The 16,644-nt window shown below is 44.9% G+C and overlaps 1 protein-coding gene across 1 annotated transcript; it reads right to left on the bottom strand.

The window, feature by feature from the left end:
* Positions 1-12,692: 12,692 nt before the first annotated feature.
* On the bottom strand, positions 12,693-16,379 carry LOC109802624 (uncharacterized). The gene has a single exon (XM_020364042.2). The coding sequence runs from the start codon at positions 16,309-16,311 to the stop codon at positions 12,985-12,987; it is 3,327 nt and encodes a 1,108-aa protein (XP_020219631.2). The 5' UTR covers positions 16,312-16,379; the 3' UTR covers positions 12,693-12,984.
* Positions 16,380-16,644: the final 265 nt, after the last annotated feature.

Here is a 16,644-nt window from a genome sequence, read left to right as displayed (position 1 = left end):
GTATGCGACGAGCCGACCTCATCACATAACATCAGTTGCCCTGGCCAGTCTCAGACAGAGTGACAATGAGCCACTCCGGACGTTCATGGAACGATTCGCCGCCATCTCGGTAAAGATCCGAAATATGAATCCTGAGGTCGCCCTGCACGCCATGCTCATGGCACTCAAGCCCGGACCGTTCGTCGACAGTCTGTGTCGTGAAGCTCCTCGCGATATGGACGAGCTCCATGCCCATGCTGCTGGGTACATCCAAATGGAAGAACACTCTGCCTTCCGTGACCAGGCTCGCGGAAAGTCACAAGCAAAGCCCGACAGTGGCCACAAAGACAAGATGAAGATCACCAATGACAGTCAGTTCAAGAAAACTGCTCGGACAAGCAAGGGGGGGAGATACGACTTCTACACTCCCCTAAATACGCCCCGAGTTCACATCCTAGAGGAGGCAAGTAATAGCAATCTGTTCACCCTGCCACCACCAGGTCACACTCCCAACAGTGCGGACAAGTCCAAACACTGTAGATACCACCGAAACCACGGTCACACCACTGAAGAGTGCCGCACACTCCGAGACCGTATTGAAGAACTCATCCAGGCAGGTCACCTCGGCCAATATGTCCAACGACAGCAGGGTCACAGAGGAGGATAAGGTGGACGAGGACGAGGCAGAGGTAAGCCAGGAAACAGGGTCAACCCCCTTGCGGGGCGTCATTAACACAATTGCAGGTGGCTTCGCAGGGGGAGGCTCTAGCAGCTCGGCGCGGAAACGACATTTGCGTAGCATCAACAACGTTCACTCCGCTACCTCGGCCTCGCATCAAAGCTCGCCTCCAATCACCTTCACTGACGATGACTACGTTGGCGTCAGCCCCAATCAGGATGACCCGATGGTCATCGCCGTGGAGGTCGCCAACTGGGAGGTCTACAAGACGTTGATCAACCAAGGAAGCTCGGCTGACATCCTCCATTGGCCAACGTTCCTCAAGTTAGATATCCCTCACTCCCTTATCCAGCCTCACACATAGTCGTTAGTTGGATTTGCAGGAGAACGAGTTCACACTCGAGGGTACGTGGATCTGCTGACGACCTTCGGAACCTCTCCGGATACAAGGAGGATTATGGTCCGATACCTCCTCGTGGAAGCTAACACCTCCTATAATATAATCATTGGGAGGCCGACGTTAAATCAACTCGGAGTAGTGGTGTCCACCCCGCACCTCACCATGAAATTCCCCGGGACTGACGGCAAGATTATCTTTGTCAAGGAAAATTAGAAGACAGCCCGGCAGTGCTACGCCGAAAGCCTCAAGGTCTCCTCATCCGACGAGCATCGCCCGAGTGATCCCCCACAGTGGCTCACATCGCCCACGTGGATATCACTAACCTCGACCCGAGGTTCGACTCCCATGATGAGCGACCAAGTCCCATCGACGAGCTCGATGACCTCCAGGTTGGGAGTCTTCTTGGGCAGTGCACGAAAATCAGCAGATAGTTGAACCCGGAATTGCGGCAACGGTGAGCTCCATCTGCTTCCATCTATGGGGTCTGGTCATCATCATCTTTAGGGGCTGCTCCACCATCATCAACTCCATCAACCTCAGCAGCTCCACTCCCCCAAACTTAGGAGCCTGGTCCCCAAGCCAACCAGTATACGCCTGAAAGTCCTGGTAACCAGAATTGATTGCAGAGTGTACTCATGAAAGAACATGGTGAGCACAAAAATTATACACAGTGATGACCAAGCAAATATAGCAAAAATGGAGAATATCCTTAGACCAAAATTAAGCACAACATGCATGCACACGGAAATGAACTATAACAATGCAACATAAAGCACACAAACATACAACATACAACAGAACATAAAGAAACATGATTGAAAACAGATAAATATGGGCTGTCAGGAATGTGGTGCGCCGGGCTTAACACAGATGCGCCGGGCTTAATATCAGTAAAAATCAACGAGGTTTCAAAATCTGATATCGCGCCGGGCGTGCGTTAAACGCGCCCGGCGTGGTGGTTCCAGAGACCAAAAATTGAGTATTGTGCTGGGCGCGAGGTGAAGCGCGCCGGGCGCATAACCCTGATATGGTCAGTTTTGCCTAAATTTACTTTGAGATAAGGCCTGATTTCCACCTAGATACAGAGTTACCTCTTCCTCACACTCCCAACAAGATGTACCCTATATTTACCCACTCAAGCATGATTCTAACAATCAACATCTAACACAAAACAATACATACCACAAACCAACATATAACACAAACAACGTGTACACAAAACAATCATGCATAACAAACATTAACACTAAAATCTACAACAGAATGAAAGGACAAACACATAAACAAAGTCAGATCTCTGGGTTGCCTCCCAGGAAGCGCTTGTTTACTGTCCCGAGCCTGACGGTGACCAACTTGAAGTGCTCTGATTCTCCTTCTCCTCTTGTTGCTCTTGTTCCTTTTTGCCCCGTGTGCAATCTCATGATTGCTCAACAATGACTCAGAAGGATTGGTGAATCCAATTTGAGCAGTACCTTGCATACAAGAGAAAGCTGAAGACTAGAGTACACAGGTTAGCTCCAACAATTCATTGCTAACAAAGAATAACAAAAACAGTAAAGGATTAAATCACAAATAGCTATAAATACTAAATTGCCATTCTAATCCCCGGCAACGGCGCCAAAAACTTGTTGAGATTTCCGTTGAAACACTTTTGTTAATATTTGTAAATTCGTTTAATTCTATCAACGGTCTCAAACACGGCAAGTATACCGGCTGTTTAAGTAGTAAAAATATCGTATCCACAGGGATTAGAAGGTAAAATAAGCATTTAATGACTATTCGTGACTAAAGAATGATTCCAAATTGTAGTTCATCATGTATATGAATCGAAGAGCATGACTACTGGAATGAAAGCTATAAATAAATAATGGTTTGTGAGTGGAAAAGGGTAGAAATGGTAATGGTTTTGTGAGGTTGTGGGGGTCAGATTTCACCAAACGTAACACTAATGTATCCTTAATCTCTTGTTGAATTCATTGCTTAGTCAACCCAAGAGTTTACTCAAACCTAATCCCTTAGAGAAAGAGCCTAGGTGCGGATATTGAATATCAATCCCTTGAGTACCCAATATCTACACCCGCATTACGGGCTAGGGTTTAAGACTACTAATGGGTCAAGCTCTATCCCTAGATACAATCACCACTAGGCATATGTTTCAGAACTAGTTTCAAAGGTTATTTTCCAATACCCATGGAACCTTAAATCATGCAAAGGGTGATCAATCCAAAGCAAGCATTAAGAATAGAAACAAACACAACAAAGAATAAAACAACATGTATATATATCATTAAAACCGTAAAGATTACAATAGAGTACGTTGGTTACATCTAACCCCACAAAATGGGTGAAACCACTCAACAAAGAGGGCAAATACAAAATAGAGATGGAAGAGGAAGTGAAGAACCGAAGGAAAGATCCGCAGACGGACGATCCCAAGCCCTGGGAATCCCTTCCGCAGCTCCTAGAGGCGCCCAATGTGAGAATGGGGGTTTCTCCCCCGAAAATGGCTTCAAATACGAGCTTGGGGAGTCAGATTAGGGTTTCGCGCCCGGCGCATAAGTCTTCGCGCCCGGCGCGGGGCCTTCCAGATACTCTCTGCCTTAGGACAAGCCCGGCGCAATTCACATTACGCCCGGCGCAATGGCTCCCAGAGGTGAGATACTCTGTTTTGCTCGCCTGGCGCGGATCACCTTGCGCCCGGCGCAGAACCTCTTCTCTGCTCCTTAGCTTCTTAGATTTCCAATCCTAAGAGTCTTCAACTTTCCACTCTTCCTCAATACCTGCACAAAAAATGAGGTGGATTAAGGTATTGTTAGATGAATTTGGGTTAGTTATATCTGCACACAAAATGAACCAAAAAGAGAACAATTATATTGCAATGGTTCAAAGGATGAGTGGAATTTGTTCAATAAGTCTCATCCAAAAAGAGGTAAAATTGAGACTTAACAAACAGCTCGAAGCTGAGATCCTCAAGAACGCTGAGCTCTTCGCATGGTCCAGTGCCGACATGCCAGGTATAGATGCCGACTTCATCTGTCACAGGTTAGCAATTCACAAGGAGGCGAAGTCAGTGGCCCAGAGGAAGAGGAAAGTCGATGGCAAGAGGCGGGAGACCATCATCACCGAGGCGCAGAAGTTACTGAACGTTGGCTTCGTTCGTGAGGTCAGATACACCACATGGCTGGCAAATGTGGTTCTGGTGAAGAAGAGCTCGGGAAAGTGGCGCATGTGCGTCGACTACACCAACCTAAACAAAGCCTGCCCCAAGGACTCGTATCCTTTGCCGAGCATCGACAGGCTGGTTGGCGGAGCATCCGGGCACGCCCTTCTCAATTTTCTCGACGCTTACTCCGGGTACAACCAAATCATGATGTACCCACCAGACGAGGTGCATATGTCATTCATCACCGACCACGCCAATTACTGCTACAGGGTGATGCCCTTCGACCTCAAAAATGCAGGAGTCACCTACCAGCGGCTGATGGACAAGGTTTTCCACCAGCAGATCGGGAGAAACATGGAGGTCTACGTCGATGACATGGTGGTCAAGACCACCTCAGTCGAAGCTCATGCTGCCGACCTCGCCGAGGTGTTCGGCCAGATCAAAAGGCACAACATGCGCTTCAACCCAGAGAAATGCGTCTTCGGCGTCCAGGGAGGTAAGTTCCTGGGTTTCATGATCACTAGCAGAGGGATCGAGGCCAACCCGGAAAAGTGCAAAGCCATCATTCAGATGCAGAGACCCCAGACCGTGAAAGATGTCCAGCGTCTGGCAGGAAGGTTGGTCTCCCTTTCCCGTTTTATTCCCAGGTTGTCGGACAAGGCAGGGCCCATCTTCACCCTGCTGCGCAAGCCAAAAAATTTCGAATGGACGGACCAATGCGAGGAGGCTTTCAAAAGCTTCAAAACCTTCCTCACTACTCCGCCAATCCTTTAGAGGCCGGATCACAAAGCCAACCTCCTCCTCTACCTAGTGGTGGTGGAAAGCGCAATCAGCGCGGTTATAGTGCAGGAGTACCAAAAAGCACAGACACCGATTTATTTTATCAGCCGAGTCCTCCAAGACACGGAGAAATGGTACCAAACCATCGAAAAGCTTGCATTGGCACTTGTCACGGCAGCCAGGCGTCTCTGACCTTACTTTCAGAGTCACCAAGTGGTCGTCAAAACCGACTACCCAATCAAGCAGATCCTGAGAAAGCCGGAGCTCGCCGGTCGGGTGATAGCCTGGTCAGTAGAATTATCCGAGTTCGACATCCAGTATGAAAGCCGCGGTGCCCTGAAAGCTCAATGCCTGACTGACTTCGTAGCCGAACTCACACCTACCTCAGCCGAAGAACTAGAGGTATGGACTTTACACGTTGACGGGTCCTCCAACTCTAAAGGTGGTGGTGCAGACATCACCTTGGAAGGACCGAACCGAGTCACTTTGGAGCAATCCCTCAAGTTTAGCTTCAAGGTGACCAACAACCAGGCAGAATATGAGACGCTTCTCGCGGGGCTAAGGCTGGATCATGACCTCCGGGCTCGGAGAGTGAGTTACAACAGCGACTCGAAACTCATGGTAGAGAAGCTCAGCGAAACATACCAGGCCAAGGACATTCTCCTACAGCGGTATTTCCACATGGCATCACAGCAAATCTCGTCCTTCGACGAGTTCACTATACAACATGTACCGCGAGAACAAAACACTAGAGCCGACCTCCTATCAAAGCTCGCCAGCACCAAACTCCCTGGATAACATCGGACCATCATCTAGGAAACCTTGCACTCACCCAACCTAGATGATAAGGTCGTCAATACCAGCAACAATGAAGACCAGGGATGGATGACAGGCATCTGGAGCTACTTGAAGGAAGGAGTTTTGCCCGAAGATAAGGACGAAGCTCGAAAGATGAGGGTGAGGTCGGCCAAGTTTGTAAGTATCGGCGACGAACTGTTCAAGCATGGCATCTCCACCCCACTGCTCAAGTGCTTAACTGCGCCTCAGGCAGCCTATGTTATCGAGGAGATCCACCGAGGCATATGTGGCATGCATTCCGGGGCACGCTCAATGGCGGCCAGAGTACTCCGAGCAGGATACTACTGGCCCACTTTGAAGTCTGATTGCCAGGACTACGTACAAAGGTGCAAATAATGCCAGCAGTTCGACAACTCACATCGGTAGCCACCCGAAACTCTTCACCAGATGATGTCGTCATGGCCTTTTTCCCGTTGGGGAATGGACATCCTTGGGCCATTCCCCCCCGCAAAAGGTCAACTCAAGTTCCTCCTAGTGGCGATCGACTACTTCACCAAGTGGATCGAGGCATACCCACTCGCCAAAATCACCACCAAAAATGTACAGAGATTCACCTGGAGGAACATCGTTTGTAGATTCGGAATCCCTCACACCCTCGTCACCGATAACGACAGGCAGTTCATCGCACAAGGCTTCGAGGACTTCCTCCGTGAGCTCGGCATTAAGCATCTTCCAACCTTAGTGGAACACCCCCAGACCAATGGCCAGGCTGAAGCCGCCAACAAGGTCATCCTCCGAGAACTTAAGAAGCAACTGGGGAACGCTAAAGGACAATGGGCCAACGAGCTTCCCAACATCCTCTGGGCGTATCATTGCACCCCCCAATCAACAACGCAAGAAACGTCTTACATGTTGACTTACGGAGCTGACGGAATGATTCCAGTGGAAATCGGAGAGACATCTCACCGACGCCAAGTCTTCAACAGCCAGCAGAACGCTCAAGAGTTAGCAGCTGACCTTGACCTAGTCGATGAGCTCAGAGAGGAAACTCAAATGCACGAAGAAGCCTGCAAGCTCTGAGCTTCCAGAAGATACAATATGCGAGTGCGACCTCGCTCATTCCGAGTTGGCGACTTGGTGTGGCAATTATTAGGCAAAGCACGGAAAGACACGTCAGATGGAAAGCTCGCACCCACCTGGGGTGGCCCATTCCGAGTTGCAGAGAACTTGGAGAATGGAGCATACCAATTAGAAGAACTCAGCGGAAAACCCATACCGCGAACTTGGAATGCCACGCATCTCAAGTTTTACTTCAGCTAACTTTGTACGAATGAGCTGTGCACTCTTTTCTCGCCTCAGTTTTTTATCCCAAAAAATAGAAAAGTGGGTTTTGGCTGAGAGGGTTTTTAACGAGGCACATATACACAATTAATAAAATGACTCATTCTTTTTCATTCATATTCTCCTAGCTCTACATTATTTTACTATAAAATGTCTTATGCTAAGCCAAGGTCGAAGTCGAACCTTGACACAACATATCTTGCTCTACGCCGGGGTCGAATTTGAACCTTGATCCGATTTATCTCGCTATTAGTCAACGTCGAGTACGAACCCTGAATACGTCTCGCTTAAATCCAAGGTCGAGTCCGAACCTTGATATCATTCATATCACACTCAAGGTCGAGTTCGAACCTCCATACAAATCATTCTACCTCAGCCCAAGGTCGAGTTCGAACCTCGGTATTATCCACTCAAGGTCGAGTTCGAACCATGACATAATCAACCCCAGGTCGAGTTCGAACTCGGTATAATCCATTCAAGGTCGAGTTCAAACCTTGGCACAATCAATCCAAGGTCGAGTTCGAACCTCGATATAAACAACTCCAGGTCGAGTTTGAACCTCGGTATAATCCATTCAAGGTCGAGTTCGAACCTTGGCATAATCAATCCAGGGTTGAATCCGAACCTTCGTATAAACAACTCAAGGTCGAGTTCGAACCTTGGAATAAACAACTCAAGGTTGAGTTCGAACCTTGGAATAGACAACTCAAGGTCGAGTTCGAACCTTGGAATAGCCAACTCAAGGTTGAGTTCGAACCATGGCATAATCCACTCAAGGTCGAGTTCGAACCTAGGAATAATTAATTCAAGGTCGAGTTCGAACCTCGGTATAATCCATTCGAGATCGAGTTTGAACCTCACAGCGGAACATCTCAATCTCACCCAAGGTCGGATTTGAACCTTGGAACAAATCGCTTTGTTTTAAATCGGGTCTAAGCGCCACAAAGAACAAAAATACACAGCAATTGCTAAACGTGTTTTCAAATCGCGCAAACAGGAAAAAATCAAGCCTAAACGTGAAGACAAAGAAAAACGCAACAACAAATAAGAAAAAAAAAATACACAAACAATGTTTGTAGAGTTAAACACATGAATCCAAAGGAAAAAATAAAACAAAGAAAAATAAACTAGGCTATTACAAAAGTGGCCTAGGCGGAGGCGTTTTCACTGGAGCTCTCCTCGAGGTCATCTTCCTTCACCAGCTTTCCGAAGCGGACCTCTTTCTCCATATGCATAGCAGAGAAGTCAAATCCCGGAGCAAGCAGCCTAGCCTGGCGAGCTGCCTTGAGGAATCCCCTCTTATGCTCAAATATGACAGCTCGCTCGATCTCCTCAAGCTTCTTCTCCAGCCCCGCCCTCGCTGCATCCAGCCTTGCAAGGTCCACCCTCAAAGCGGCCACCTCCTCCTCTTTACCACCAAGAAGTACCTTGTCACAGAGACGCTTCAAGGTCGCTGCCACCAGGTCCGCCTTCAGAGTCGTCACCTCATCTTCCAGGGAGCGCACCCGACCTCGAGAGGACGTCACCTCATCTTCCAAAGAACGCATCCGTTCACGAGAAGAGGTGGCAAGCTCCTGCAGCTCACTCACCTGGGAAGCATAAGACTCATTCGACCGCAAGGCGATCTCTAGAGACTTCTGAACCCTCGAGAGATCTCCCCTTGTAACCCGGAGCTCTGCCTCATTCTGCCCCTTGGCCTTGCCAAGGGCGACCCTCAAAGCCCTGTTCTCCTCCTCCAATGGCTGGACACGGGCCCTCATCTTCTCAAGGTCCTTCTGCTGCTTGGCCCACTTGTGCTTCTAATGATCCATAATGGTCATGCTTCTCTGCAAGAAGACCTTAGCAGCATGCAGACCTTCCACTAGCCCGACCGACTCGATCATAGCTTGATCAGTCGTGCTCAGCGAGGAACGGGAGAAGAACTTCTCCAAGGTAACCCCCGCACTCCACAAAGAGCTGATGTCCTCCGAGGCGCTCACATGGTCTAACCGCACCTGGGAGGAGCCCTTCATGAAGCGCTGGGCGAGGTATTGGCTTCTTGGAGCCCCCTTCGTCTGGCCAGACGGCGGCGCCGAGGTCGCTGGTACAGAGGTTGGGACTTCGGAACTCAGCCCCTTAACGTGGGCCTCGGCGAAAGCAGAAGCAAGCACCCCCTGCTCGGCAATGGGAGGATCCACGCCTGGCACTTCCGGCCTCGGAGGCACCGGGACCTCAGCAGCATTCCTTGCCTGCAAAAAATCAAGCAAAAACTCAAAACCTCCTTTTAAGACAAAGCTCAACCAGAACGTAGCATAAAAGGAAAGCCACAAAGCAAGCACTTACCTCGACGGCCTGAACGACTTGCTCAGCAGCCGGGGTCACCACCTTGGCAGCCTGAGCAACAGGCTCAGCGACCTGTGCCATCTCCTCAGTGGCCACTTGAGGAGCCTCTTTGGGCGGCGGACTTCTGGTGAGATCCACCGCGTCAACATCAGCAGCCTTGGAGGTCACCTCCTCAACATCTGGAGGGGTAGAGGTCCCCCCGACCTCCTTGTCGCCCCTCTTTCTTTTTTTGTTCGTCTTTAGAGGGGCGACCTCCTCCTCCCGAGACTCAGGGACCTCAATTTCGGCAACATTGTAGCGGTGCTTCAGCTCGCGCCACTTGTTTCTGCCCATTATGCCTGCAAACAAAAAGAACAAACACATCAGCAAAATAAGCTTCTACAAACCCTAACAATCTAAGAAAAACGGGATACTCACTCTCTAAGCCCCTCTCCTTGTACGCCGAGTTCGCAAGCGACAAGACGAGCTTGCAATCCAGCGGGCGAGGAAGCGCTTCAAGGTTTTTAATGGCGGCCGACTCTGTCGCCGTCACTTGCAATTTCCCTTCCCCGTGAAATCTAGCCGGGGCTTGCCGCCAGTAGAAGGAAAACTTCGGCAACCCGCCGAAGTAGAACGCCCCCCCTCTAACGGGTCGACATCCACAAGCACCACCCAGAAGAATTCTTGTTTAAAATTTTTATATGATTGGGAGTAAAGGGAAAACAGACCCCCATCCTTACTCCCACTCAAAGACAGTAAGCCATAAGGAGGAACCCCTATTTTCAGCTGGTAAAAATGAAGAAAAACGGGAAGAGACACCCCTATCCCTAGGACTGAGCATAGGACTTGAAAAGTCTGCAAGAAACGCCAACTATTTGGGTGCAACTGGCAAGGAGCCGAGTTGATAAAGTTCAATAAATCGCACTCAAATTGAGTGAAGGGGAGGCAGACACCTAAATCCCTAAAGAAACACTGATAAACATAGAAATGAGGAGGGTCAGTAGAACTCCCCATGTACACACGCTCACCGGCCTGACAGGGTTCAAGCTGGATCATTTGGGAGATGGAAGGGTCAGAGACTCTATGTGATCTCCAAACCGCATTGACCTCAAGAAAGGACCTGAACACACTCTGGAACTCCCCCACATCACGCCTGACCCAGTCATAGCCAGGAATGCCTGGAACGAGGTCCTTAGGCGGGTTCATCTTTTCAGCAGCGGTCGCCCCAACAGCCACCGCCTTGCCGCGCGCCTTGTCCTTGCCTTTGGCAGGCGCAGAAGATGCAACACCCCTATCTCCAGCCATCAAGAAATGGAAGAGATTTTAGAAGAAGGAGAAGTTAAAGAAATAGAAGTACCTGGTACTCCTTTGACAAATAAAGAACAAAGACGGAAGGTGGGAACCCGGTTGTCGGAACTAACGACAAAGAGAAAACACGAAAACGAACATGGCAGAAGCAAGAAGGAAAAAAGAACTGGCGTACTCAAGAAACCAAGGAGAAAGAAAAAGTGAAAAGAGTAAAGTGAATGCGAAGGGCGCGAGAGAGAAAAGAAAAGGTTTTTTTTTCAAAAAAGCCTCAACACGTGTCAGTCAGGGGGCAAAAATGGCGACACATTTAATGAACCCCATTATGGCAAGCACGGCCATCATTACATACCGTCACTCCTCATTAAACACGCCGTCTACACGTTTTCAAGAACGAAGCGACAATTATGACACATGGCGCCTTGACAAGCAGGCGTACGCGAAGGGTCACTGCTCCTTGACGAGCTCGATCCTAACTCACTCGACCCACGGTCTTCGGAGCTCGGGAGGCCAGTGTACTATCCGTACCACCATGCCGAGCTCGAACTCGGCATCTCAGCGCAAAGTAACCTCGGACACGCGCTAGGTGACATCAGCTCGGCATTCAAATAGGTCATAACTGATCTCGGGCCCAAGGCCCAAAAAAATCCTAATTCACTCAAAGGTACGTGCATTACTTATACGAGACATATACTCACGCAAACCCTAACTTTAGCATCGGAGTCTCTTTTGCAGGTACCACCCCCATCTTGGAGCATCAACGTACCCGTGAAGGAGACTCACCGATCTTACCCAGCGGATCATCCCTACCTCGGATTCCCAGTAAGAACAATAGTCAAGGATCAATTGGTCCTGAGAGGTTACAAAATACATAGAAAAAGAATTATTAGAAGAGACAAAACTTATTTTAAAATCTTTGCGCCTAGAAAAAATTTACTCTTCAACTATTCGGATTCGGAGAATATACCAATATATATATATATATATATATATATATATACTCCTTCGTTATTTTAGTGATTAATTCACAATACATATCTATTAATTTTTTTATATTTTTTTTTCATTTGTTAGATATATGTGCTTGAGAAGTCTGGATCCTCAACCTAAGAGTCATGACACTGGTAAAACATTGTTGATTCTTATTCTTAAGTTAAATATTGTATTTTAATGAGTATTATTTTTATAAGTTTATTAAAAAAATATAATCCACAATGATGAGATACTGTCCGCTTTAGAACTTGGCCTTCACAGTTTTATTTTTGGTCATCACCCAAAAAACTTCTCAATCATGGAAGTATGTTTGTGTTATATAAGTTATTATTTTTTATTATATTTTATCGATGTGGGATTTGTTTGTATCTCAACAAATATTTTATATATGCAGCTTCTTCATTCTTACTTTAATAATATTCGATTGTTCATTATGTCCTCCTTCCTTGAAAATATATCAGTATATTCTGTTGGGTGTGACTTGGGAGACAAGCTTCGACTCTCCGATGAAAAGTACACTCTTAGTTAAACAGTTAGAACCTTCAACTCATGGTTGTTGCTGGTGTTTTGAAAGTGTTAAAATTTTAACACCTTCATAAGCTTTCTGAAATTAGTTTCCGTTATGTTTAGTCATTGGCAAAATACGTTCTTGAAATTATTTCCCAAAAAAGGTATTTAGCATCTCCGTAAGGTGAGTTTTGATTAGGTCCTTTTGCATTATATTTTATCACTCCATTGAGAATTATGATCAGGGAGTGTAACAACCGAGAGAAAGTCCTGGTTTTACAAGCTCTTGCTAGATTTGAAGATCAAACAGTGCAATTCTTCAGGATCTATTCTAGAATCATGTCTCTAACGTGCAAGTATAACACTGGTTTACTAATTCCATATAATCTTACCTTTTTACTTACCATGAACACTATTTAAAGTTTTAAACCATTTTCTAGCCTTGCATCAGAAGTGCTTTCCATATATAATCATAAAAACAAATGCGTGCAGTTTTTTATTTTAATATTCTTTTTAACAATAGCCAGCGCATATAGCTATTCTTAAACTCAACATTGAATGAAAAGCCATGATAAATTATAAAGCATGTTGTAGCTATGATTTTACACCAAGTATACCATTATTGCATAAACTCATTATTTTGCCAAACTACAACATAAATATAAGAAGAAAAAACACAACCCCAATGGGAAAGAAAAGTACAAGATATATATGTTTGCTTTACCATTATCAGATCGGCTACACTATCCACCTTAGTGTTTTGTACCTTTGCCGTCTATTGTGTTCATAAACAAAATCAAGCTGAGGAACAATCCTGTAAAGCAAGTTATCCACTTGCTTCCAATACAAAAGACTCCACCTCTCCAAGAACATAAGGGGAAGGATGACAATTCCAAAGCCAAAAATCAATCCCAACTCCATACTTAAGAAATTCCAGTCAACTGAACTCTGCATTTCATACACTGGTGTTGGAGGAGAATGCCCCACTCTATCATTGCTACAATCTTTCAATGGAGGCCCGCATAATCCTTCATTGCTTTGAAAAGAACTTGATTCAAATGTTTGCATTTGAGCACCTGTTGGGATTTTTCCCAACAAATGATTAAATGAGAGATTCAAGTATGCCAAAAAATTTAAACTAGCAAGCTCAAGAGGGATTTCTCCGCTTAAATCATTATTAGACAAGTCCAATGATTCGAGATGCGTCAAATTTCCAACTGATGATGGGATATGGCTTGAGAAAACATTATGTGACAAGTTAAGAACATTTAGTGCTCTCAAACTCATGAGTTCTTCAGGTATTGGACCTTCAAAATGGTTGGAGGAGAGATCCAAGGAAGTGAAGATAGTGGGAATTTTGATCAACTTCATTTGCAAAGCCTTGTTCACAACTGTAACCGAATCCAAGTAGCGACCGCCAAATTCATTGGAAGTGACATAATAAGCAAATATGTGGTCAGCTACAAAATAAGGTTCAGTTCCCAGCAATTTGTATAATTTTATTACAAGAAATTTATTGATAACTGAGAACAAATTATTGTAACGCACATTGTCATGATTATCAAACATGTCAAAGAATAAAGTCCCATATTTTTCATGGGATTCAGCCTCATTACCCGTCATTTTTGTCCAGCTTCTCAAAAGTGGTCCTGGTATTATACCAGAGAAATTATTGTAGGCTAGATCTACAATATGAAGCATCTCCCAGTTGCTAGAGTTATGTGGGCATGCAATGGAACCATTGAGTTTGTTTGACCTCAAAATTAGCACTCGCAGGGTGGAAATGTTCCTTAAGAAGCATGGAAATCTATCAGCAAAGTGATTGTTTCCAAGATTTAAGACTTGTAGACTCTCACAGTTGGCCAGAGAGTTTGGGATAACACCTCCCAAGAGATTTCCATTGAGATTAAGGAACCTTAAATTGCAAGAACTTGAAATGGTGTCAGAGACATAACCCCTGAGCTTGTTTCCAGCAAGATTTAGCACCCTGAGGGTACTATTCCTTCTCAACAAACACTTGGGAATGAGGTCATTGAAGAGATTATAAGAAAGATCAAGCAACCGCAGAGAAGAAAATCCACAAAAGGCATCATGGATTTTCCCTTGAAAGCTGTTATTTGATATGGAGAAAAAGTATACAAAAGGGATATGCTTATCCATGTCAAGTGGGGCATTGCTGAATTCATTGCTTGAGTAGTCCAAATGGACAGCATATTTTGTGAAAGTGGGAATTGATCCATGAAGTTGATTGGAATGGAGATCAAGGATGTATAGATTGGAATTCAGATCATCAAAGGGTCCTTCCATATTTGTGAGAAAATTGTTGGAAAGATTTAGATAAACCAGTGAGTCAAATCTCCAGATCCAGTTAGGTACTATTCCTTGAATCTGGTTGTTGGATAGGTCTAAAGCATTTAGTTGGGATTGGTTTCTCAAGAAACCTGGAAATTCCCTCAACTTGCAAGAAGCCAACAATATATATTTCATGGTGGGAAAGGATGAAATGTCATGATCATCTTTGAAAGTTATATCAACTGACAATTTGTTGTGTGAAAGACCTAATGTATGCAAATTATATAGCCTTTGAATCATATCAAGTCTTATGGTGCCATTGAATTCATTTGCAGAAAGTTGTAGGAAACGAAGGCCCTTAAGATGAAAGATAGACACAGGAATAGGGCCCTGCAATTTATTGCTGCTCAAGTCAATCAACTGTAATTCATCGGAGGAAATATTTGGGAATTCATCTAACAGACCATCAAATCCATTATGAGAAAGTGTAAGTTCTTGCAATGATGGAAGTGTAAAGAGAGACACAGGAATTTTCCCGTTGAGGGAATTTTCTCCTAAATTGATACTGAGGAGATTTTTAAGTCCCTCAAAATGAGTTATAGTAATGGCTCCTGTCAAATTGTTGTGCAAAAGAGATAAATATCTAAGATTTTTTATCATCTTGAAAGAGGGAAGTGGACCACTAAACTTGTTGAAAGACAAGTCCAAATGAACAAGTTGAGTGAGTTCAGACATTGAAGTTGGGAGTGTTTCAATGAATTGGCAGTTAGATAGGTCTAACATAGACAACTGCTTTAGATTGGAAATAGAACCTGGTAATTTCCCAGAGAAATTTGTATTACTAAGATTCATGGTGTGAAGAACTACATGTTGTAGGAAGTTTGGCAAAACACCATGAAGATCCTGGTTGTTTGAGATATCAAGAACACCTAATGTTTGTATTTGGAAGATACCCTTTGGAAAACGACCACTCAACCTGCAGCTGCTTAGATCCAAAATATTCAAATTGGAGAAATTTGCAAAGAATTCTGGCACAGAGCTTGAGATATTATTCCGATTCAGGCGAACAACTGAGAGTCTCTGAAGTGTTGCTAGTGAAGAATCAATTGGTCCGGAGATGTTGCACGATGACATGCTCAACACTCTTAGCTTTTGAAGAGAAGATAAAGCATGGCACCATTCCTTTCCCTCAGCAGATATCCTTACACCATCAAGATATAGTTCTGTCATGTTTGAAAGGTTCCGCAAAAACACTCCAATATTTGGCTTCAGGAGTTTTAGAATATTTTGTGAGGCAAGTGATGTAGACAAGTCAAGTGTTGTCAAATTTGTCATGTGAGAAATCTGAGCTGGAACCTGTCCATGAAATCCAGCATTTGACAAATTTAAAAACCTCAAATTCTTTAGCATGCCAAACTTCAAAGGAATGGAAGAATTGAAATCATTGTAAGCCAGATTCAAATTCTGCAAATATTGCAGCTTAAAGAGACTCGAATTATTTAGTCCTCCAAAGATAAATTCCTCACTCAAGTCAAGACCAATTACACGGCCCATGCTGCATGTTACTCCATTCCACTGACAGCAACTAACACTTTGGTTCCAGTGAGCCAATTTTTTGGATGTGGCAGGGTTGAATGCAAGGTTGTCTTTCAACTGGAGCAATAAGAGTTGCTGTTCGTCAAGACAGTGGCATGTTGCTACGCTGATGTTGATATTCAAGTATATCGAGCACAAGGGTATGAAGAAATTAAAGAAGATATGATGGATTCTCATTGGAGATGTCTATGAGAATCAGCTCAATGAACTGACAAGTTACGGAGGGTGAGGATGGTGTACACTTGAAGTAACATAATCTATTTATACACGTTCAAAAACTTGAATTATTAGATGGTTTTTATATATTTAATTAATTTTTACGTGAGCATGTAAAGAAGTGGTAACTTTTTTCTCATAAATTAAAATTTTAAATACAAAAGATTGAGTGGATCGTACGTAGACATTTAATGAAAGTCACACTTCATGTATATGAATTAAGAAATAATAATAATTTAATAATTTTTTTACTACCTAATAATTTATCATTCAACAACTCACTTTTTCTAACCC

Source organism: Cajanus cajan, chromosome 4, assembly GCF_000230855.2.
Source record: "Cajanus cajan strain Asha chromosome 4, NIPB_CcT2T_4, whole genome shotgun sequence".
Lineage (NCBI taxonomy): Eukaryota > Viridiplantae > Streptophyta > Magnoliopsida > Fabales > Fabaceae > Cajanus > Cajanus cajan.
This window is presented reverse-complemented; position numbering and strand designations above follow the sequence as displayed.